At 45.7% G+C, this 23,417-nt stretch overlaps 1 protein-coding gene across 3 annotated transcripts in view; it reads left to right on the top strand.

The window, feature by feature from the left end:
• LOC119165489 (uncharacterized) overlaps positions 1-23,417 on the top strand; it is a 385,136-nt gene that overhangs the window by 342,485 nt on the left and 19,234 nt on the right. For all 3 annotated transcript variants that reach the window (XM_075872576.1, XM_075872575.1, XM_075872573.1), the window contains one exon: positions 10,058-10,301. In XM_075872576.1, coding sequence (XP_075728691.1) covers positions 10,058-10,301 — 244 coding nt within the window. The remainder of the gene's footprint in view (positions 1-10,057; positions 10,302-23,417) is intronic.

Raw genomic sequence — 23,417 nt, 5'->3', positions numbered from 1 at the left:
GAGACGTCCCATAGTACTTTTTATTTACATCAATTCCTGATTGCACTTCTGACTTAATGCATACCACTTAGTTCCCAGATGTAAGCCCTGAAATCATTAAGCCTTTCCACAGACCTCGAAGCGCTTCGTAACTATTATATCCCCATAAAGCTCAGCGCTTCATTAATTCTGCAATCCTTTTCCCCTTTGCTGTCGGTGTTTTTTTTCTTTACATTCAAATATCTATGTCCCTCTTTTACCTATACTCGGAGGTACTTGTGCTCACTCACCCTCGGTATTTCTTGGTCCTGTATTCAGAATCAGAAATCAGAGATGCTTTTATTTTCCAACGAAATTGTTGGGGGTCCTTCAGGCGAAAAGCTGCAAAGTACAACTTGAATGTGCCTGAAGGCCTTCACATGGCAGCAGTAACACTAAAACCAACATAAATACAGATGTTTAGCAAATATGCAAATACACCATTTCAATTGAAAGTAGAAACTTGCAACATGTTGAATAACACTAGTGATTTCCCGCGAACACATGGTACTTAAAAATAACATAGAAATGTAATACATATGTGAGAAGAGATGTGGCAGTACATTGTGATACATAGGAAACAATAGTATTTACAACACTAAGAAAAGCACTGCTATAAAAATGACCATGATGCACAATATGATGATACTTTGTATATTGAAACACTGAGCGCGAAGTAGATAATGTAACAGAAATTGCGAAAATGTATCAACGATGTCCTTTATATGTTCATTCTGAGTTACAAAAGTATTGTCTAATTTGTTTGCGAGTCAAAGTATTCGGAGTAAATGTTTCCCCTTGCACTTTGTTTAACAACGAAGGTAGGCTATGTCGTAGTTACTGAATAAGATAACTTGTGCGTCTAAATGGTACTAACCACCTGTCTTGGCTACGAGTGCGCGAGTCACTTTTTTTGTATTCGAGTCGTGACGTATGTTTTAGGAAGGATTTGATATTGTCGGAACCGAAACAAAATGAATATAAAAGTCGGTATTCGTAAAGATTTGTTGCACGTATTATATTATATTTTTGAAAAAGTTGAGCGTTAGGATGAAAATAGGGTACATTGGCTATTTGTGGAAGCGCGCGTTTTTGAAGCTGAAGAAGAGTACGAATATTAGCTTTCGTGGTGGTGGCCCATACAAGCGCACAATAGTGAAGATGTGATTCAAACAAGGCGTAATATATTTGCAACTTCCCCTTCTCAGGAAAAAAAAATGCCGACAGCGCGACAGCGCACCAGTGGCAGATGACAGCGATTTTGATTTTAGTTCAACGTGATCGGTCCAATTCATGTGTTCTAAAAACGTAACGCCTAACACTTTCTATTTCCTCAAAATTTCAATGGGAGCACCGTCTAAGAATAATTGTTGATTGAAACAAGATTGGCTGCCTCTCGCCCTGAACAATCTGGCTTTTGATTTTGAGCTGTTAATTGTTAGAGCATTATTACGAGACCACGCCGACAGATTAGAAAGAATATTGCGAGATTTCTGCGACAGATCATCAAGTTCATAACCAGAGACAAACAAACTTGTATCGTCAGCGTACAGCACAATGGATGCATCACCAACAATTTCAGCAATGTCATTTACATAAACATTAAATAAGGTCGGTCCCAATACGCTACCCTGCGGTACTCCCGATTTAATTTCGCGATATGAAGAGCAGAAATTTTCAATAGCAACGCACTAAGTCCGCCCGGAGAGATATGATCAAAACAACAAGTTTGCCACGCCCCTAATACCACAGCTGTCAAGCTTTCTTATTAAATCTTCATGATTTAAGCGATCGAATGCTTTGCTATAGTCTATAAATATACCTAAAGTTAGTTTTCCTGCATCAATGTTATTAATTATTAGCTCCTTTCGACATAACAATGCCGTCTCTGTCGACCTGCTTGGGCGGAATCCGTGCTGACAGTCAGACAGAATGTTATTCTTTTAAAAAAAAGTCATTGATTCTAGCTGAGATCACCTTCTCTAAACCCTTAGAAAAGGTGGACAGAATAGAAATAGGCCTATAGTTCTCCAAGTCATTTCGATTACCGCCTTTGAAAATCACTGAGACCCTGGCTTTCTTCATAGCACTTGGAAAACGGCCAGTTTCTAGAACAAGATTAAACACAAATGCAAGGTGGATTGCGATGACGTCAATTACAAATTTTATTGGTCTTATTTGAATGCCATCTGCATCAACAGCATTGCTGTTTTTTAGGCCCAAAAAAGTACGAGAAATCTCAGTGTCATCAGTCGGCTCGAAAAAAAAATGCTATGCATACATCTGTTAACAGCTGTGCCAGTGACCGCGCTATCCGATGACGTCATCATGTTCACGAAGTGATTATTGAAGCGTTCAGTTAAAGCGACGCCTGTGACCTTTTCATTGTTTAGGGTGACTTCATGGAAAGGCTGTTTCACATTTTTTTGTCTTATGGCATCGTTGATAATTTTCCACGTTTTTTCTGGATTTTTCCTCTGTACCGAAGCAAAAAAGGGTTTCATAATAGTGGGCTTTAGCCTTTCGCAGTTTTTTGTTTATTGCATTTCGTAACTTCTTAAGTGCAACGAGATCGCTTTCTTCACGCGTGCGTAAAAATCTATTGAATAACCTATTTTTCTTACTTATCATCTCAACGTGTTGAGGCTGCACCCAAGGCTTTCTAATACGTTTCTTTACTTTGCCTTTTTTAGTGGAAAAGATAAATTGTAACGATGAGTGAAAATTGACAGGAATTCGTCGTATGCCTCACTAGCATCTTTTTTGTTATATAAAGAGGACCAGTCTGTGCGCAGTGCAAGTGCGCGAAAATGTTGCATATTTTCCTTAGATAGACATCTATAACTGAACGTGGTATCAGGCAGGCACTTTTCATTAACATAAAATGAGCATACTATTGAAACCGCCGAGCCTTTGTGATCATTAAATACCATCAATACACATTTTGTTGCACTAAATCTTAGTCCTAGAGCCCTACCTTCTCTCCCACGTATATCTGCCAGCCACTCTATATCGTTTTGAGTGTCCGCAAATAGGACAATATCATCTGCATAAATTATACCTCGAAGCTTCTGGTCAAGTATCGCGCCAGCCTATTTGTGTGACAGATTAAACACAATGTTGCTTCATTTCAGCGCATTTTTTTATCCTCTCCCTGTACAGCATGAATAACAGCGCTGACAAAGGACATCCCTGTCTCAACCCCTTGACCATTTCAACACTGTCATTGCTACTTATTCCTTCTCCTTTCATGCAAATTGTATTTTGTCAGCATATTTCTCTCAAAAGCTGTATACGGTCGTCACTTATGCCTGCTTTCTTTAATGTATGCCACGAAAGTTTTGATTAACCTTGGCATAAGCCCCAGTAATGTCAAGATAAGCAACGTGTAAGGGTTCTTCTGTATTTTAGATATTTTCATACATTGAGTAAGAACAAACAGGTTATCGTCTAACCACCTGTCAATTCGGAATTCATTCATTACTTCTCCCAAAATATTATTTTGCTCTGCCCACGTTTCTATTTTTTAAATTTTATTGCCTGAATCACCAACCTGTATAGCACAGATGTAATGAGCAGCGGTCTATACGAGCGAATGTTGATCTTTTAAATACGATAGTTTTTCTTGGAGACCTTCGACCAAAAAATTTTGGTCTGTCTGTCTGTACGTTTGTCTGTTTGTTCGTCCTAACGATACCTCAAAAGGCACTAAACGGCCAACCCCATCTGCAGCGCACACCAATATGGCTCAAGGTTTTAGCGTTCATAGCTGTGCGATTGTCAATTAAAAAGCTATTATTGCGCATATCTGAGGCACCACAACAACACTTCGATGTTTTGTATGTCTGCATTTATACTAGAAGAGGCACACACAGGTAACTCTAAGGAATGAAGCGTTTATCGCGCTGCGCTGACAGTGCAACGCGATGCTCAGAAAGGTGTTTCCAGCGCTTTGCTACGACGTTACGGTGGCGGCACCTGCCCATCGCTTTGCGCTCTGCACCTTATCACCTCCGAGACAGGCGCGCATCTTTCTCCGCGGGCTGCACACCTCCGTTTTTGAAAATAATGACCAGATGGCGCTTGTGCCTCGATGCGCTTGTTCGCTTCCGCTACACTCTCGAGGCACTCTAACGCAGCGCCTCCAAAATACTATTTACCAATTTTCTTGTGCAGAACATCAAATAAACGTTTTGTTCACTCTCTCTAGACGCAAGACTATCGTCTTTCGACGACATTTGTGGTGTAACATGCAGAGTTGGAACCAGTTTTTCTTCCTTGCCTTTATACATTAAGTTCATCCTACTTTTCCGCCAAGGTTATGGTATTTCCTTCTTCTGTGGGCGCTTTTCTACAGATTTAAGAAGTGCTGCTTTAGTGCTGTGTCCTAGTTAGATAATGAGGCATAGTGCGCTTAGAAATTTTTCCTTTCGCCTTCTTCCAATTGAAATTCTTAAATAATGCTACTTTCTCGGTCGCACTCTATTTCATACCTTTACTCACAGGGAAGTCCTTCGGGAGACCTTTTCAAATGAATCTGCTGTTAGCTTTCAGATATAACCAAGTGCTTCATACCCTTGCAATTAGTTTTTTCCTTCATCTAGCATATGTTGTTGCATTGGGACAGACTTTCTAACTAGCGCTTCAAATGGATCCAAAATATTTTAAGCTCGGTCTTCTTTTTTTCACGAATCTCTTTAGAGCAACGTTCTTTCTACTTTTATTATTGCCTCTATCGATTTCGGCACTCTGTTATTTTTTCTCTAAATATATTTCCCATATTTTGTAGACTTCATCCTGTAGCCTCTGCTTCCTTTTTGTCTGTCTGCGCTCCCATGATGCGTCACGCCGCTTCTCGATTGCTACCTGGATTTCTCTATTTCACCAACTTTTTGGCTTTCTCTTTTCTTTTCTGTAAGTAGTTTTCTTCTCGTTTCCCATCGCTCTCATCATTACATGTACTACTCACTACACTCCCAGTCTTTGCCCAATAGTTTTCTTACTTCGTCTTCAACTTTTGCGGCTATATTTGTTATTTTTGTGTCATTTATATATGAGCTTCCATACTTCCATGACCACTACCCAAGCTGTTAATTCTTTCCTCGTCTATTCTCATCACTCTAAGTTTCTCATGGATTCTCTCTTTCCTAAGATAATAATCAATGCTCGATTACCTGTGTCCAACACCCCACGTGATCTACCCCTCAAACGTAGGCGCCGCGTTAACTATCTCAAGACCATGTTGCTCGCAGAGATCTAGCAATAGCCGGCCATTGGTGTCTGAATATTCGTCAACTTCCTGTATTAGAACATTCATGTCTCCTAGAAGGATTACTTCGGCTCATGACCGAGTTCTTGATTATGGGCACCTATAAAATGGACTATATCCAAATTCTTTTAGCAGTTATTCTCTATCCACAAGTAAGCTACACCCAGTCACGTTTTAAATTTCCAAGCTGTGCCCAAAACCCAGAGGTGCTCTGAACGCGTTTGCTCCACACTATCTCGTTTGGTTTCGCTATGGATTAGCATTGCAACACACCTACCTTTCCTTTCATATATGCACCTTTTGCATCCTTCCCAAGTATAATTAGGAATCTGTGGTGGCTCTTCCAAGTCTCTAATTTGTGTTTATGTAACTGTATAAACACCTATCTATTGTTTGTTTTTCTGCTGCTCAGCCTGTAACCATTTTGCCTTTTTTATGTCACTCTACATGTTAATGTAACTAATTGCAACACCACCTGCTTCTTCCTCATAAATTTTCTCTGGTTTTTTGCTATACCATCTGTCAAAGAGTCGCCCTGGTTGTTTTCTTCGTTACAAGCTGTCCTAGACCCCAAAGGAACCCCTTACCTTCCAGAAAAGCTACTGCGCGTCCTGCAAGTCACCAACCCACCTCATGAACGAGCCTTCTATCGAACTGAATTCTGTCTCGTTGAAATCCAGCCCACGTGACTATGGACCTCTCGGTGTCTTTTGATTAACTGAAAGCCTTTATCTTCAATCATCTTCCATATATCTTTGTTTGCTTCGACAACCGCTCTTTGCAGGTTGCCGTCACCCAACGGTACCTCCGGTATCAAGTGCACCACTTACTTTACCCGAGGGAAAATGGCGCACATGACATCGACCCTTTTCGCCAATGTGGTTTCTAGAACTGCTGATCCTTCATTCGAAATTTGTATTCTTTTGTATTCAGTTCATTGAATAAAGACTGATTGATTGATTGAAAAAAATATAGTTTAGACCACCCGCAATTATCGTGAGCTTTTGTCCATTAGCTTTAGTTGTCAGCTTTGCGCTCACTTGCCTCGACACTCCTTCCAGCTTATGTCCAGCAAACGTACCTGTTGCAGCCTTCCTGTCGCTTCTCAACCTCTCTTTCATTGCTTTTGCGCATCGATTTATATTGGAGTCACCAGCGATTATCTGGTGCTCGGACTTTCCACTAAGAGTGTCCCGCCCCTGGAGGTTATTTGCTCTTGTACCACGAGCTTCTTTCTCCCCTCCCGCCCCCCACCCCCAACTACTTCCCGGAAGATGCGTCTTAAGACCATTGCACCGATTGAACCTGTTTTTCCTAACCTGTTACCCCTTTCTTCTTTGTTGTTCGGTTTGCCAGTACCCTACTATTCCTGCCATCGGCTACTCCTTTGTTCATCCTGCCCATGTTCGCTAGTGTCTTTTTGACTGACCTAAACCTTTCTCTCATAGCCGTCGTTTTTTCTTGCTCTCTTGACAATGCAGTCCTCCAGCTCAGCAATTCTCATCATCAGTTCACTCTGGGCAACCGTCACTTTCTCCAGTTTTAGGGGCGAAGCTCCTCAAAGCGGCACCCGTTTGGCCCTCGTCGTAGTCATAGTGCGTAACCAGTCTTACGCTTTTACCTGCATGGTGGTGCCGGTGGGAGATTTCTCCTGTGCGTTGTTGAACAATAAAAAATTCGCAGCATGCGCAATAAATAAAAGCCGAATTCTCCTGTCTCTCATTCCCAATTAGCAGCCATTAGTAGGTACATTGGGAACTATCTGACATGAACGGTTTGCTACGTTATACTCGATGGGTGTAACCTCCTTAACTTTAGAAAGGTTTAGCGAGCATTGGCCCACAGTGCCATGAATACAGTGAACTACTATATGCCATGAACTCGAGGTGGTTAAAGGTGGGAAGTAGACAAGAAGCGCAAGCCGTGAGAAAGTGTGCGTGTGGCACCTCTCATTTTGTCCTTAAAATGTCCGCTGGATGGTGGTGCTTCTATATGCAGAATATATGATGAAAAGATGCAAGATGGTGGCACTTGCAGTGTTGACTAGATGGACGAACGGACACACAGACAGATGCATGGACAGATAAACGGATGGCTGCACGGACGAATGAATGCATGGACTGACGCAGGGGTGGATGCATGGAGGAATGCAGGGACGGGCACACGGATGTACGTGCGGACGCATGAACAGATGCACGCACAGACGGGCGGATGAACGCATGGATGGTCACACAGACGGACGCATATATGATGTAAAAGATGCGAGATGGTGGCACTTCGAGTGTTGACTAGATGGATGAACGCACACACAGACAGATGCATGGACGTACGCATGGATGGCTGCACGAACGGATGGACGCATGGACGGACGCAGGGGCGGATGCATAGACGTACGCAAGGATGAACGCATGGATTTACGTGCGGACGCACGAACAGACACACACACGGACGGGCGGATGGACGCACAGACAGTCACACAGATGGACGCATAGACAGACGGAAGCAAGAACAAATGAACGGACGGATGCTTCGCCGCACTCTCCATCATTCACCCCGCGGATATGCTGCCATTTTAAAGACGAAAGGACCTTCGACGCAAAAATTTTGGTCTGTCTGTCTGTCTGTCTGTCTGTCTGTCTGTCTGTCTGTGAATCAGTCTGTTTGTCCACTCTTAACAGTATCAGGTATTTGAAACGACTGACCCCATCCGACGCGCCCACCTATCTTGCTCAAGATTCAGCGTTCATACTTGTGAAATTGTCGATTAAAAAGCAATTATTGCGCGTGTATGGGGCACCACAACAGCACCTATATATTCTGCCTGTGCGCCTTTTACCAGAAAAGCCATGCATAAGTAATTTTAAGGACCGTAACGCTAATCGCGCTGCGTTGACCATTCAACGCTTGCACGGAAAGGCGAGTCTTTACAACGCTTTGCCAAAACGAGACGGTGGTGGCACCTACCCGTCGCCTTGCGTTGTACACCTTATCACTTCTGAGGTGGGCATGCACATCCGTCTCAGAGCCACGCGCTTTGTTTTTGAAAAAAACTGCCAGATCGCGGTCGTGTCTCACGTGTGACGTGACTTGATGCGCTTGTTCGCCTCCGCTGCACGCTCGAGGCACTCTAACGCAGCGCCTCCAGATATCATTCACCGATTTTCTTCAGCAGAACATCAAATAAATGTTTTGCTCACTCTCTCCACACACAAGACTATAGTCTTTCTACGACATTTGCAGATTAAATGCAGATACGGGGCCAATTTTCTCCTCGACTTCACCTTGTCTACACGTGACGTGAGCTGCCTATGCATTCACAACGGCACTACCCTCTATTTTCAAACCCACCCCGCATCCTGAAAGTTTCATAGTATTTTTACGTCTCTTTTACAGTTTCTACCCAAAATCACCAGTATCCACGAGTAGCTGAACAGTCGCACTCGATAATTACAGGACACGGAGTACGACGAAGAGTGTTCTGAGTAAAAAAAATCGAAGCTTTACTATAAAAATTAACATAGTCAGTGCACTTGGGCCCCAACCCCTTGGTCGCAGTAGAAAAAACACACAAACTAGAAAAACACCAGGTGACTAACCCCCCAACAGCCGTACAACGTAACAAGTGCAATAATGTTTACACCACCGCCTTGTAAATTGATAAAAGAAGCTTGAAGCATGCAGAAACATGCGGTGGCATTTCTTCACAGAAAGTACAAAAATGCCACCTGGCGGGTTTCAGTAGAATTTATTTCCGTATGTTCATTAGGTCTGTATTCACTGGTTAAGACTCATTCTCTGTGGACAATCGTCCTCAGTAACGCCTCTCCTCAGCTTCTCACTTCAAGGCTCAACAAATCTAGAACAACATATAAGTCATCGAGTCTCTTCTATACGCCATGATTGCTTATCAACCACTTGTTATTGTCGGACCAGGTGCCTTTTTTTTTTAGTGGATCAGTGGTGTGTAGTGGGATTTTCCCAACTGCTGTGGCACATACCCGTCTAATATAATAATAGGTGATAGGGCGCAAACGCTATGACTACTCTTAACACCTGCGCTATTAAAACGCCGAGGGATGCTTCACCACTCGTACAGCTTCTTTTGTCGCAGAGATGTTCATAAGCCTTTGTGCCAAATGAAGAGAGCGGATGCATCGGCGTCTGTGTAATTGATTTTAGCGCTCTGAAGGAACACGACGGAGGATTGTCAAGACAGAACGGAGACATGACACTGTGTCTGTATTGTAATTCTGGCCTCGATCTTGTGCCTGCAAGGCGCTAAGAGAACTGCCAACTTACCTTTAAATCAGAAGTCTGAGACCTTAAGGAAATGTTGGCGTTAATTAGTATTGTGTAATTGTTTTACAGACAACTTAGCAGAGCTTTCTGACTGAGCGTGCTGGAATTACTGCACTATATGCCATATAATGAATCACTCGTATTTGCTTTACACAGCATTCAGAGAGAACTAGTTAGCGCAAAAAAACACAGACGGTAAAGACAATAGCCAGAACGTAGTTCATGTTGTCTTTGTGTTTCCCGTTGTTTTTTTTCAGCTAGTAAATTATACCTGCAGTGAGTACGCACCAACTAGTGGGCCCCAACTTGTTTTTCTAGTATTTTAAAGTGTATGTTTGCTTTCCTAATGAGAAGCAGGCACTGCGCACGCAGCATTTCTCTACGTCCATCCCGTTAAGGAAAGTTTGGTCAACAGATTTTCGGCACATTTTTGAACATACTGACCCTCTTTTTTTCACTCGTTTTTTGCAGGCATGTAGAGCCGGAGCAAGTCCCAAAGTCATCTGCTATATTCCAAGACACTGTGGTTTCACTACAGAAGGTTATCGAGGAGAAAGATGCAGTGATCCTTCAGAGAGACGAAGAAATCACTGCACTGGAGGGGAAGCTGGCTGGACTCAACAGCCAACTGGAAGAAGCTCCTAAAAGAAAGGACTTGGGGAGCCTTGTGCACACGCTAAAATCGCAAGTCGACGATAAAGAGAAGCAGCTCAAGGTAAGACGGCGACAAACTTCTGCACTCCTATAGCGGCGAAGGAGTGACATGCCAAGTTTGTTGATCGTTTACCTTTCCTGATGCACCGGCATTGTACACTTGCATTGCAGCATAGTTTTTAGAGAGAAATGCTCTAGTGACGTGGATTCACACTACTTCGAAGAAATGAATAGGCACCCAATGTCATGTTTCTCCTGTTTGAAAATTGGTGCCAATTATATATACGGCACAAACATTTTTTATTATGAAACTGCTGTGCGCAAATATTTAGATAATGCAAATAGAAAAGACGAGGACCAGTGCAGACTTTCAACCCATTTATTGTTACTAAGACGCACATGTATATAGGCTATAGAAAAGGGTGAGATCACATGTTTATCCAAGAACGCTTTTGCAAATTCCGAAGAAGAAAAGTTGCGACATTTATGTGTGGATCGATCACTCGGAACACGTTCTCTTTGTTGTCTAGTTGTCAAGGAGGTCAATAACTATTTTCTACAGCATGAAAGCCTTTAACTCCTCTACCAAAGGCGTTTGTCTCTTCAAAGTGGTGCCAGAAACCCACCGGCAGCCATCAAATGACAGCATCCACAGCAACCATGGGCACACAAGCGCCTAATTACCATCTCGACTGGTCAGTCGTCCAGGCTGCTACGTCCCAACAGAGAGCCATCATAAACTAGCTCAAAGGCAGCGCAATGATCATTGCAACCTTTTAACGAAATTCTCAGCTGAAATCGAGGCTGTAATTTTAAACAGCTGAGCAACCTTGCATGATCTTCAGGTACTGTCGGAAATACTCCGTTGATCGAGAAATTGAGCCGTACTTAACGGGCCCTGATGGTGAGCGAGAATTCCTTCGGGCTGCCGAGTACATATACAAGGCTGTTACTTATCACTACAAAACTGCGCGAAAAATCGACAAGAAACAGAGAAGGCACACACACTGCGCTTGTGTGTGTGCCTTCTCTGTTTCTTGTCGATTTTTCGCGCAGTTTTGTAGTGATGATTTACCAACTCGCCCAGCGTTCAGTACTCTTAAGCTGTTACTTACTCGTCGAAACTGAAGTACAGGATTTCGCAGTTGCAGCCACAGGCAGAACTTGCGCCTACAAGCCTAATCGATCCCGCTCGAGATGCCCGCACATATAGTCACAGGCTTCCGCGATTTGAACTAGTGAAGTCTAATGGAACTCCTCGCAACTTGTTTCCATTTTGGGAACAGTTTCAGACCGTCGATCACGAGTTTCCGACTTTGACGGATGTAGACAACTTTGTCTATTTGATATCAGCGCTGACAGGCCCCGACACTGCGGCTATCGCCAGATCACCTGTGAGTCCGAAGTTTGATGAAGAGGCACTGGCGATCCTCAATGCATGGTTTGCTAAGGAGTACATCATTCTCAAATACCACATTAAGAGCCTTATCGACTCACAACTCGTTCAGTCAACCACAGATTTACGCGGATCGCGTCGCTTGCATGATAACATCGAGGCTGATATTCGTCCTCTCCGGGAGTTAAACTTAACTGAAGAGTCCTTCTTGACAGCTCTTTAACTGATCATCATCCGAAGACTGCCATGAGAGCTGGCACTCGAGTACTACCAGCGGGGCGAAAAGGTCACCCAACACTTGTTGCCGAGAGGCAACGTTGCAGTAGGTGATTAGACGTCTTCGGCACTGCAGACCAGCCTACAATCTCTGCTTGACTTAATCAGCAGCGAAGTGGAAGCACGTGAACGCGATGAGTTTTGGGGCATTGACACGAACTGATACAAGCGAGATAAATGAACGGAGGAAAGCAGATCATAACACACACCAATTAAACTAACAACGAGAAATTAGTAGTCTCGACCACATACGAACCGTCTGTTTCTTCGGCTACAACACGCTACAAACACGCTACGTAATATTGCAAAGCAGCACTCACTATCGCCGACAAAAAGACCCAGTTTAAGCAAAATGGGCACTGCGTCAGATGTACAACGCAACCAGATCTGGCGAAGAATTGTCACAGAAAAGAAGCTGTCTCAAGTGTCATCAACGGCACGCGACAACCATGAGCGAACCAAGCGTCGTGAGTTTCATTTCCGAGAGCGCAGCTACAGCACTTCAGCTGCCAGTAGTGACGAACGACGGCTCATTTATCTTCAAACCGTGACCATAGATGCGTCTTCAGGTCGGACAAGAGCCGTCACGCGCATTCTTTTTCACGGCGGAAGTCAGAGAACGTTCGTAACAAGCTGACGTGCAAAAAAACCCAAGTGCAAAACAAAGGGTCACAAAAATTTGTGAGTGGGATCCTTCGGTGGTTATAACAACAAGTGAAGCTTTCAGAGAATTACACTGCACCTCCATGGCACAAACGATGAATCATCATACAGCATAGATGCACTTGTTATTAAGAAGATTTGTAATGAACAGGTTCCGTTACTTCAAGGCAGCACCCTTGAAAAAATGTCAGACCATGACCTTATAATTACTGGTTTCGACTTGCCAGCCAACCACGCTGACGATACGTCAATAGAGATCTTAATCGGAACAGAGCACTACTGGGAACTTGTGACAGGCCAGCTAAAGATCTTAAACGACAAAATAGTGGCCAAAGAGCAAAATAGCGGCTGCTTGGGCTGGTTGGTATTGCATTTACGAAAGAGTACTACCCTTAATCCTTTCAGCCCTGAAATTTTCATTTTTGCCATAGATATTTTAGTACGTATTTTACTAATAATTAGTGTCTCAAAGTATCAGAAATGACAAATTTAGTCAATATCGTATTTAATTATGGATTTACAAACATGCCATCGAGGTAGGTCATCGAGGCCCTGTGGTCATGAACTGACAAAAATGCCAAATACATTCCTGCTATTTGCTAGAGTGTACAAAATCTGAACCAACATAGTATTTGAAACGTGGAAGCTCAACAACTTAAGTACTTTATTCCGAAAATGCCACCTTCCCGCCTTCGCTTGCCTGCCTCGTCGTCAACAATTACCTCGGTCCAGCTTGTACGGCTCCAAGCTACGCAAAATTGAAACGACAGTAATGTCAATCACAGTGGGGATAGTTGAAGAAATGTTTCTGCAAGAATGGGTGGGTTTATTATTGTTTTTGATGTTTAGGGGTATTAGACACGGCATTCTGATCGATAGTTCACGGACCAGCAACAACCATATTTACAGAGCTGTTTACGGCAGCTATCATTCTTAACGTAGAATCTGTGCATGTTGTGGACGCTCTTGAATGATTTCGAAATAATGCCTGTAGAATGCAATCACCACAGAACGAAGACTAACATGTCCTTACCTTAAGAAAATTGTCAACTACGTCATACAACCATGTGCAAGTGTGCCAACAACGGCATGACTGAAGTGGTCGACGACACGGCAATCGCAAAGGGTCCAGTATATTATATCCTGACCACACATGCTGTGTTCAAAGTACACAGGTCAACAAAGATGCGTGTCGTCTTTGGTGCTTCTTCGCATGCGAAATAGCACAGTTCTGTCAACGACAGTCTACGCAGTGGGCCTAACCTGAACGCCGATCTGTTAAGCCTACTGTTAAGCTTTCGTCGCCACCGCATCGCTCTTGCAGCCGACATTGAAAAGGCAACTCTGCAACATTTGATCAAAGGAGACGATATAGATGCCTTGCGATACTTATGGCATGACAAACCTGTCATGGCTAACGAGTCGCTCTCGAAGGGGATCACTAATTCCTTTCCGGATGACACGGGTCCCTCACGCTACAACTTGAAGCGCGTTTTTTTCTTCCGATAACTATAAGACATCGCTTAGACAAAATGACCCCAGTGTACCCTACTGCCGTCGCAAGGCTGCAAGTTGCATCTACGTAGACGATATAATTGCTGGAGCCGACACCGTTTATGAAGCAAGCAAGGTCTGCGCAGAAAGAACGGGCATGCTTGCTGTGGCTGCCATGAAACTTCATGAATTGGCATTAAATGAAGAAGCCACTGTCGAGCAAGCGCAACTGCAGCAAGCTTGTGAAAAACTTCCTGTCAAAGAACCATTGCGTGTTTTCATGGTTTTTGGGTTGGTTTGGCATCGATATACCCATGTACCTGTCTGTGACTTTGTGAAATCCCACATTGACACCAAGTGATTTACACTGCAAGCATCCGCAAGACTGTACGATTGACTGCGATTACTGACCCCGTTTACTATCAGAGCCAAGGTTTGCTTTCAGCGCATCTGTACGCTCAACTTTCAGTGGGACATTGTTCTTCTGCCTTACTCCTGAATGAATGCGAAAGGTGCTGTTATGAGCTCTCTATTCTCTACGGAATCGAGCTACATCGCTTTTACCTCTACGATTTGGCACCACGGAACAATAATAGCACACTTTATTTATTTGCCGAAGCAAGCCCATCCGCTCACGGTGCAGTCTCCTACCTATGCACCTTCGATAGTGATTATAGGGACGCGACGTACGTTGCCCTTAGACAGACACATGTAGGAGAACAGAAAAAAGTACGTCAGCACAAGACGAGTGCTGGAGAGAGAAAATGATCTTTATTGTGCGCAGAGTGGGCCACTCTCGGCCCGGGCACTGTAAGGTGGAGTGCACTGAGCGCGCCGCTCGGGATTCGTGGCGCTGTAAGCGATGCTGTGAGCGCAATACTACAAGGTACCCCCCCCGTCCACCCCCCCCCCCCACAGAAATTAGGTCGCAATTTTAGGATTCATAATATGAGTAAAGATATCTAGGTTAATTTGCACTGATGTGACAGTTTAAATAAGGGAAGTGAAATAGGTATATTTCGATTAGGCATGTAGGCTAATTTAACTCGGTCGATTGCCACAACGTCCGTGAGGCCATTTACAGCCACTGTGAAGGTCTTTTCTGTATGGTCGAGCATCTTGAGTGAACCCTCTCACGGTGGCGTAAGCGAGGGCCGTATGTCTTCTCATCGCACAAAGACGTCACTTCATGATACAAGGTCTTTGCTTACGAACACATCATAAGTAGAATGTAGTCGGTTCAGTGTAGGTCGCAGGTATACATGAGAGCCGCCAGTTTTTAACGTCGTCAGGTGGTGACAGTTTAGTTGTTGTAGGGGCGAAGAACTCGCCATGTAGGCAGAGGGTAGTGCAGTACACAATTTCGGCTGCCTTACACCCAAGGTGTTCTTTGATCACTGAACGAATTCCGAGCTTCACGAGGGGAAGATCATAAACCCGTGAAGTTCGAACGTCACAAGTGAGGAATGCAGTTTTTAACTGTCGGTGTTCGACCAATCCGTTAGTAGAAGGGTGGTATGAAGTCGTATGAATGAGACGTACACCGAGGATACGTGTAAGTGCTCTAAACAACTCTGACTGAAACTCACCACCATGGTCCGTAGTTCCCAGACAACACAAACACAACCTCAGGACGTCCTCAGTATGCTTTCGTGAGGACAATATGACGCCCTCAGAATATCCTCTTATGGTACTAGAATGGCACTAATCCCGTTCCCTTGTCCGTACACATAACAACCTCAGCGCATCCTCAATACAACACTTCAGGACTTTTTCAGTATCTTTTCAGAACAACGATTGTGTGGCCGGTTTGGTACTGTGGGCAGTGATACTACTTAGGATTTATTTCTTTTCATAATAATTCCGTACATCAAAAGAAAAACACCTGCGAGGTCTCGTGTATATATACTGTATTAATCAAAAGACAGGTGACGAAACAAACAAAGCTTGTTGACTGAATTTTATTTAACAGTAAATAATCACAAATGACAGTTTTGTCAGGCATTCGAGTGCGCGTATAGTCTGAAAAAGAAAAGCAGTATCAAGGCAGTCAACACAGGTCAATCAACTACGTTTCTAATCTTCCTCGAAAGTTTCACACAGTGTCTTCATCACCACGTGTATCACGCCCAACGCACTCATTAGTGTTAGAGGCTCCGCTCTGACAGCCTATCAGTACACACGACACGGGCGTTGTCTTGACTTGTCCGAGGTCAGGCCCTGTGTCAGATGCACAAGTTGATCCTTTCACGTTGGGACCAGACTGCTTCGAAGCACAATTGATCACGATTGGCTGGTGTTCCAGGCTGCTTCGAACCACACCTCGCCGCGGTCGGCTAGTGACAATGCATCCATGATCAGTCTGAACGTTGTGCAGCCCAGTTCACCCATCAACACGGCAATTTATCAGGCGTCATCACCTACGACTCACACAGATCTCACTTTTAACCATGCACACAAACAACAAAGGCCACGAACTTCCACTGATACACTCCACCCTCCCTGACAAGGCCGCCGCTGCCATCTTGACAGTCAGTTGGCTTGGAATGGCTTGGCTACTTGACTATTTAAAGTGGTGCCGCATTGTCAATGGTTGCCAGCTGCTAGTTTGTTATTACGCGCTACAGTGGCGTATAATGACTAATTTAAGGCGGTGACATTTGGGAACACTGTTTCAAAATGACATTTCGCAATACCATGTTCGATACCTAAGCCAACTATTTACGCGTGTCTCATTAAGCGAAACGCGTAATTTGAAAATTTTCTGCCAAAAAAGAAACAAACGAGGCGAAAATAAACAATAACTTTATGACTGTATGAGACGAATGTGTGAAGAAAGTTTTCACATATGAAATGCATCTATTTGGTGCGCAAAGGTCTTGAGGTATATCTAAGTGCTCAGTGCAATGTTCGGTCATCCCCAAAAGGTCCTTGACAGGACCTTATCCAGACCAATTGTTGTCCTCAGAAAGCACTCGAAAAAAAGTTTGAACCGGTGCTCACGCGTTGCTTTTGTCCTCTCCAAAGCGTCCTTAAAAGTACTTTTTCAGGATAAATTGTTGTCCTCAGAAAGCACTCGAAAAGACGTTTCTGGGTCAAACCAGCTTGTGTCGTCCTCAGTAAGTACTAAGGTCAATGAGAACTGCGCGAGGACAATTGTACCATATGAGGACGACCTCAGGACATCGAGTGTTGTCTGGGTTACAACCGTGGGGCAGCCAAACGAGAGATACATCTGGAAGGAAAGCTGATGCCACTGATGTTGCTGAGATATCACGTTGCATGAATGCCTCTGGTCAGCTTGTGTAGCGGTCGACACAAAAGAGGATTTAGTCTTTTCTTTACGACGAAGTCGGCAAACCGACGATGTCGATGTGAATTATAGTTAAAGCGGCAACGTGGAGAGCAGTAATGCTGAAGTAGTGATTTCGTGTGCCGTGTCGTAATTTTGTCGCTGGCTACACAAGCACTCGCTAGTCTAACGACGGACGTCCTTTTGATGCGTGGCTTTACGAAACAAGTGGTAATAAGACGTTGCGTGGCGTGAATTTCTCGATGACTTGCTTGGTGCAGCTTTGCGAAAATTTTACGACGGTATAAGGAAGGCACAAATAAACGGTTGTGGCCGGAAGACATGTCGCACGCAATTGTACCTGAGGAGAATGACAGCGGCGCATCAGTCAATGAACGAAAACTGGTGCTTGTACGTAAGTCCCTCATTTCACTGTCTGAACGCTGTTAGTCTGCAATTGCCTTGAAGTCCACAACATCAGATGATACGACACTTACACGCGAAAGGGTGTCGGCAGCGGTGTTAATTGGGCCTTCTATGTACCTCAGATCAACAGCAAATTCCGAAATGAAGCTGAGATGTCGAATTTGACGAGATATGTAAGCACTGTGATTTCCATGGACAGCGAATGTCAGGGGCTTGGGGTCAGTTAGCACGTGGAACACCGTATTTTCCAGTTGTTGGCGAAAGTGTTGGATTCCGAGGTAAACGGCGAGAAGTTCACGTTTGAACGCACTCTAAGGAGTTTCAGTAGACTTTAGGTTTTGTGAAAAGGAACTTAGCGGGCACCACGAGTCTTTCTGGAGTGTCTGTAAGATGGCAACTACGGCAGTCGAAGGAGCGTCGGTGATTAGCCGCATTGACGCGTCTGGTAGCGGTTGTACGAGCAATTGCATTCATGAGAGCACTTTTAGCCTACTGGAACACAATTTCTGCTACATTTGTCCACTCTAGAGGAGCTGGTGGGGCTTTGGTTTACTTGATCGTGCCAGTGAGTTGCTGAAGAATCTAAGCCGCAAGTCGTAGAAAGCGGTGGTGAAAGTTCAGCAGTCCAAGAAACTCACGTAGCTTTCAAAAAGACTGTGGGCGAGGAAAATTGTGCAGGACTTGAACTTTGCTTTTCAAAGGCTCGATGTTTTCTTTGGGTGTGACGAGGTGGCCTAGAAATTCGATGCTACTAACATGAAAAACGCACTTCGCCGTTTTAATGGTCAATCTGTCTTCCTGAAGCCTCGAGAAAAGCAATCGCAGATGATCAGCGTACTCTTCAGGTGATGAACTTGCTACAAGGATGTCGTCGAGGTGGATGACAATGAAGTGCAAACCACGAGTGACTTCATTGATGAATCGTTCGAATGTTTGGGTGGCGTTGCTGAACCTGAAATGCATGCGGACATACTCAATAAGACCAAAAATGTTGTATTGGCAGTTAATGATATGCCTGATGACTCAAGAGTAATGCTGTGGTAAGCTTTGACCGGATTGCGACGTGATGTATTGACGCTGGACGTCAGAGAAGCTCAACAAACGGTCAACGTTAAGCTTCACGTCGAAGAGCAGCGGGCGTCAAGCAGCCCAAATGCGGGCAAGTGCAAGCTCGTGTCTGGTGCTGCTAGGAACGCTGGTGCTTGCTTGCTCGTTTCTTTCTTCGTCGTCTTTCCTTCTCTACATTTCCCCCCGGTGTATGGAGGAGTCATCCTGGCGACTTAAGGTGTTGGTAGTATAGCCGGGTCATAATAGGGCTTGATTCGAGAGACTTGGACGATTTGTCAGCCACGACGATAGAAGTCGTCAGGTGGTGTCGAGGGCTCCACCTCGTAGTTCACGGGAGAAGTCCAAGCAAAAATACGGTAGGGGCCATGATAGCAGGCCAATACCTTAGAGGACAGGCCAGAAGTATTCGGTGGGACCCACAGCCAAACTAGGGCACCCGTTTGGAAAGTACCATTAGGTCGGTCATCGTCACGCTTAAGTTTCTGGCGACTTTCACCCTCGCTCGTAAAGGAACAAGCCAACTACCGACAATCTTCCGCGTACCTGGCAATGTCGGAAATCGGACTATACTCGCAAGCGTCAGTTCTGTAAGGAGGCATGGTGTCTAGCATACATGATGGCTCGCGTACGCATGAAAGAAAGAACGGTGAGACTCTCGGGGTCACTTGCGTTGCATTGTTGTACGCATATGTGATGAAAGAAAAGACAGCGTCCCAGTTTGCCTGGTCAGATGCGGTGTACATCGTCAGCGTATCACCGAAAGTGCAGCTAATACGTTTGATTAGGTCATTTGTTTATGGATGCTATGCGCTCGTCTTATGGTGAACGATGTTACACTGAACTAGCAATGCTTCGACGGCTTCGGATGGAAAAACACGTTCTCTGTCGCTCAGAAGTTCGTGGGGTGTGCCATGGCGTAGAACGAAGTTGCTTATAATGAAAAACGCAAGTTCTCTGGCTGTTGCTGTGGGCAACGCTGCCATTTCTGCATAACGCGTAAGGTGATCTACATCAACGATAGTCCATCTATTCCCAGAAGTAGTCGAGGGAAGCGGGTCGTACAAATCAATGACGACGTAGCTAAATGGACGTGCCGGACACGGGAGAGGTTGAAGTGTACCAGCCGCTCTTTGAGGGGGAGCCTTTCGTCGCTAACAGGCAGTACAAGTGTACTTGCACACAAATGAATACATTCCGCGCCAATAGTACCTCCGATGCAAAAGGGTGTAGGTCTTCAGAATGCCAGCGCGGGTGCTTTGTGGGTCAGCGTGGAAAGCAGCACACATTTGCATGCGCATGTGGCCAGGTATCACAAGCAGCTACCTTCGGCCATCAGATGCGTGATTCTGCCGATAAAAGAGACCATCTCGAGTGGTGAAATAGGCGCTTGATGACGTATAGCTCTGGAAGCGGGAGAACCTGATGGGTCTGCTAGAAAGGCGAGCAGTTGGCAAATCCGCGTATCCTTGCGTTACTCCACTGGCATGACGGTGACGTCGACTGGCGAGAAGGAAACAGACGGTGAAGCCATGGAGGGTGCTTAAGGTGAACGGAAAAGAGCGTCCGCGTCAGAGTGCTTGCGGCCTGATTGGTACACAACACGAACGTCGTACTCTTGCAGCCTGAGCGCCCAGCGACCAAGTCGTCCTGAAGGATCTTTCAGCAACAAGAGCCCACAAAGTGCGTGGTGATCCGTAACGACGTCGAAAGGATGGCCATGAAGGTACGGAAGGAACTTAGCCAAAGCCCAAACAATGGTGTGGCGTACTTTTTCCGTGACAGATTAATTGCACTCGAATTCCTTCAGAGTTCGACTTGCGTCAGCGACGACGTATTCCTACAACCCGGCTTCTTTTGAGCCAACACGGCGCCAAGGCCGATAGCGCTGGCATCAGTATGAATTTCCGTGGGTGCATCCGGGTCAAAGTGACGTTGTATCGGAGGTGATGTTCGTAAGCGCCGAAGTGTCTCAAAAGTTGTGTCGCACTCTCTTGACCAAGCAGACAGGCCGTTGGAGGCTGTCAAAAGGTTGGTAAGAGGGGCGATGATGGAAGCGAAGTCGCGCACGAATTGTCAAAAGTAACACAGCTCAACGAAACTTCGAAGCGTCTTCATGCAAGTGGGCTTGGGGAATTCGGCCACGGCACGGAGTTTCACTGGGTCCGGAAGAACACCTTCTTTGCAAATGACGTGACCCAATATCTTCAACTGCCATGCTGCATTATGACACTTTTTTATGTTGAGTTGGAGACCAGCTGAGCTGAGGCACATCAGAACATCTCGAAGGTGGCCGAGGTGATTTGCGAAATCCCTAGAAAAAACTACGATATCATCTAGGTAGCAAAGGCAGGTGTTCCACATGTAGCCGCGAAGGACGTTGTCCATCATCCGCTCGAATGTACCTGGGGCATTGCACAACCTGAATGGCATAATATTAAACTCGTAGAATCCATCAGGCGTGACGAAAGCGGTATTCGAACGGTCAGTGTCCGCCATCATGCTTTCCAATACCCTGAGCGTAAATCTAAGGACTAGAAATAGTATGCTCCTTGTAAGCAGTCGAGAGCATCATCGATAAGCGGAAGCGGGTACACATCGTTCCGGGTTATCTTATTGAGGCCGCAATAGTCGACACATAATCTTATGGTTTCATCCTTCTTGCACACAAGGACGGCAGGAGAGGACCAAGGGCTTTGGGACGGCTGAGTCACTTCGCCTTGAAGCATGTCGTCCACTTGTTCGTTAATAATCTTGCGCTCTGCTGCGGAAACTCGATAGGGTCGTTGGCGTAACGGAGCATAAGAACCGGTGTCCACGTGGGGAGTGGCGCTTTTCGTGTGGCCCAAGGTCGGCCGGGCGCAATCGAAAGATAATCGGTAGTTGTGCAGAAGAGCGAGAAGCTCGCTGTGATACGATGGTGCTATGTCGTCGACAATTGTAGAAAGAAACTTATCTAGGGCTGAAGACGTCCGAACAGGTGGCGTTATGGCGTTTAGCTGAAGGTACGGTCGTCCTCGGCGATGTCCAGAGAACTCAAGAGGTCGGCGCCTTGTATACAACCCACAAATTGCTCTCGAAGCAACGTCACGGCTGACGTGACTGGGGTGGCAACGAGCACCATCGTCGCACCAGATGTTACTGAGAGTATGCAAAGGGATGTCGTAAGCGGTGGAAACGGAGGAAGACTTCCGATGGAATGAAGAGTGGTCTCACGTCCGGCACAGTCAAACACGTTAAGGTGACAGGGGTCCACGTGGGAGGGGGGGGGGAATATATTTGTACTCCGCGAGGACAAGCTTGTGAGGAGCAGGATTCTCCGAAATAGACGTCTGCAAAGGTGTAAGAGCGACTTCTGCAGGGGAGTAGTCTTATGATGGTGCTATGGCTTGAGAGGAAGTCTCACCCGAGAATAGTGTCGTGGGAGCAGAACGGTAGGACGGAAAACCCGATCACGTAGATTGCGTCTTCAATCGTGATCCACGCCGCGCACACAACTGACGGCGCAGTGCACTGGGAGCTGGCAGTACGGAGCATTAGTTCTGCCAGCGACATCGTCAGCTTCTTTAGCTTGTGGCATAGTGTCTCAGAGATGACGAAAATAGCAGCTCCTGCGTCAGTAAGCGCTACGGCGGCGGTTATTTCGACGTCGACGTCAATAACATTTCACGGCGAAACACACGGAGGCCTTGGCCAGTCTGACCTGCCTGCAGCTCTTGCTTCCGAAGCTGCAGCAATCAGTTTCCCTCCTCAGTAGCAGAGTGGCGACACATGGGGGACAGAGAGCATCGTCGATGAGTTGGGAATCGGGCACAGGAGGAGGAGCGGCCGTTATTTGAAGTCGCAGAGCGTAGTGTGCTTGGTGACGAGGGATCGGGCATGGTCATCGTGTTCACAAAAGAAGGTAAGTATTGGCGACAGTGGTGAGCCACGTGGCCAGCAACACCACAGGTGAAGCAGATGGGCCTGTTTTCCGGCGTTCGCCACACATCTGGGCGGCGGAATAACGCAGTCGAAGGCGCTGCGTGGGGAAGCGGTGGTGCGTACCTCGTGGTCGGTGGTGAGGTGCAGATTGGCATTGCAGGGCGGGCATAGGGTGACAGCTGCTGAGGTGGCCGTGTGGTGACGGCAGCGTAAGTAAGCGGCACTGAGACAGGCTCACAGATGGGGGATAGAGTGGAGGCTGCTGAGGGGCCCAATAGGCGATGACGGCGTAGGTAAGTGGCGCAGATACGGGTGGTTGCTGGGACATAGGAGGGAGTGCCTCCGCAATTTGTGTGCGAAGGACGTGCTGAATCTCAGGGGCCAAGGTTTGCGCCAGTAAGTTTGTGAGAGGGAGCAATAAAAGCTGACGCACTACCTCCTCACGGATGAAGTACATGATGATGGATAGCAGTGGCTGCTGGTCGGCATGGCAAGCACTAATCCACAAGCTGGATACTGTGTCGGGCATTGTTAGGGCTTTCCGTGTGATCGAGTGCTGCCGACGCAACTAGTCGAAACTCTGACACAATGACTGCGACAGTGGGGGGTTCCTTGTGAGCAGCATCTGAAAAGCGTTTTCT

The sequence above is a fragment of the Rhipicephalus microplus genome, chromosome 8 (genome assembly GCF_043290135.1).
Source record: "Rhipicephalus microplus isolate Deutch F79 chromosome 8, USDA_Rmic, whole genome shotgun sequence".
In the NCBI taxonomy this organism is placed as follows: Eukaryota; Metazoa; Arthropoda; class Arachnida; order Ixodida; family Ixodidae; genus Rhipicephalus; species Rhipicephalus microplus.
This window is presented reverse-complemented; position numbering and strand designations above follow the sequence as displayed.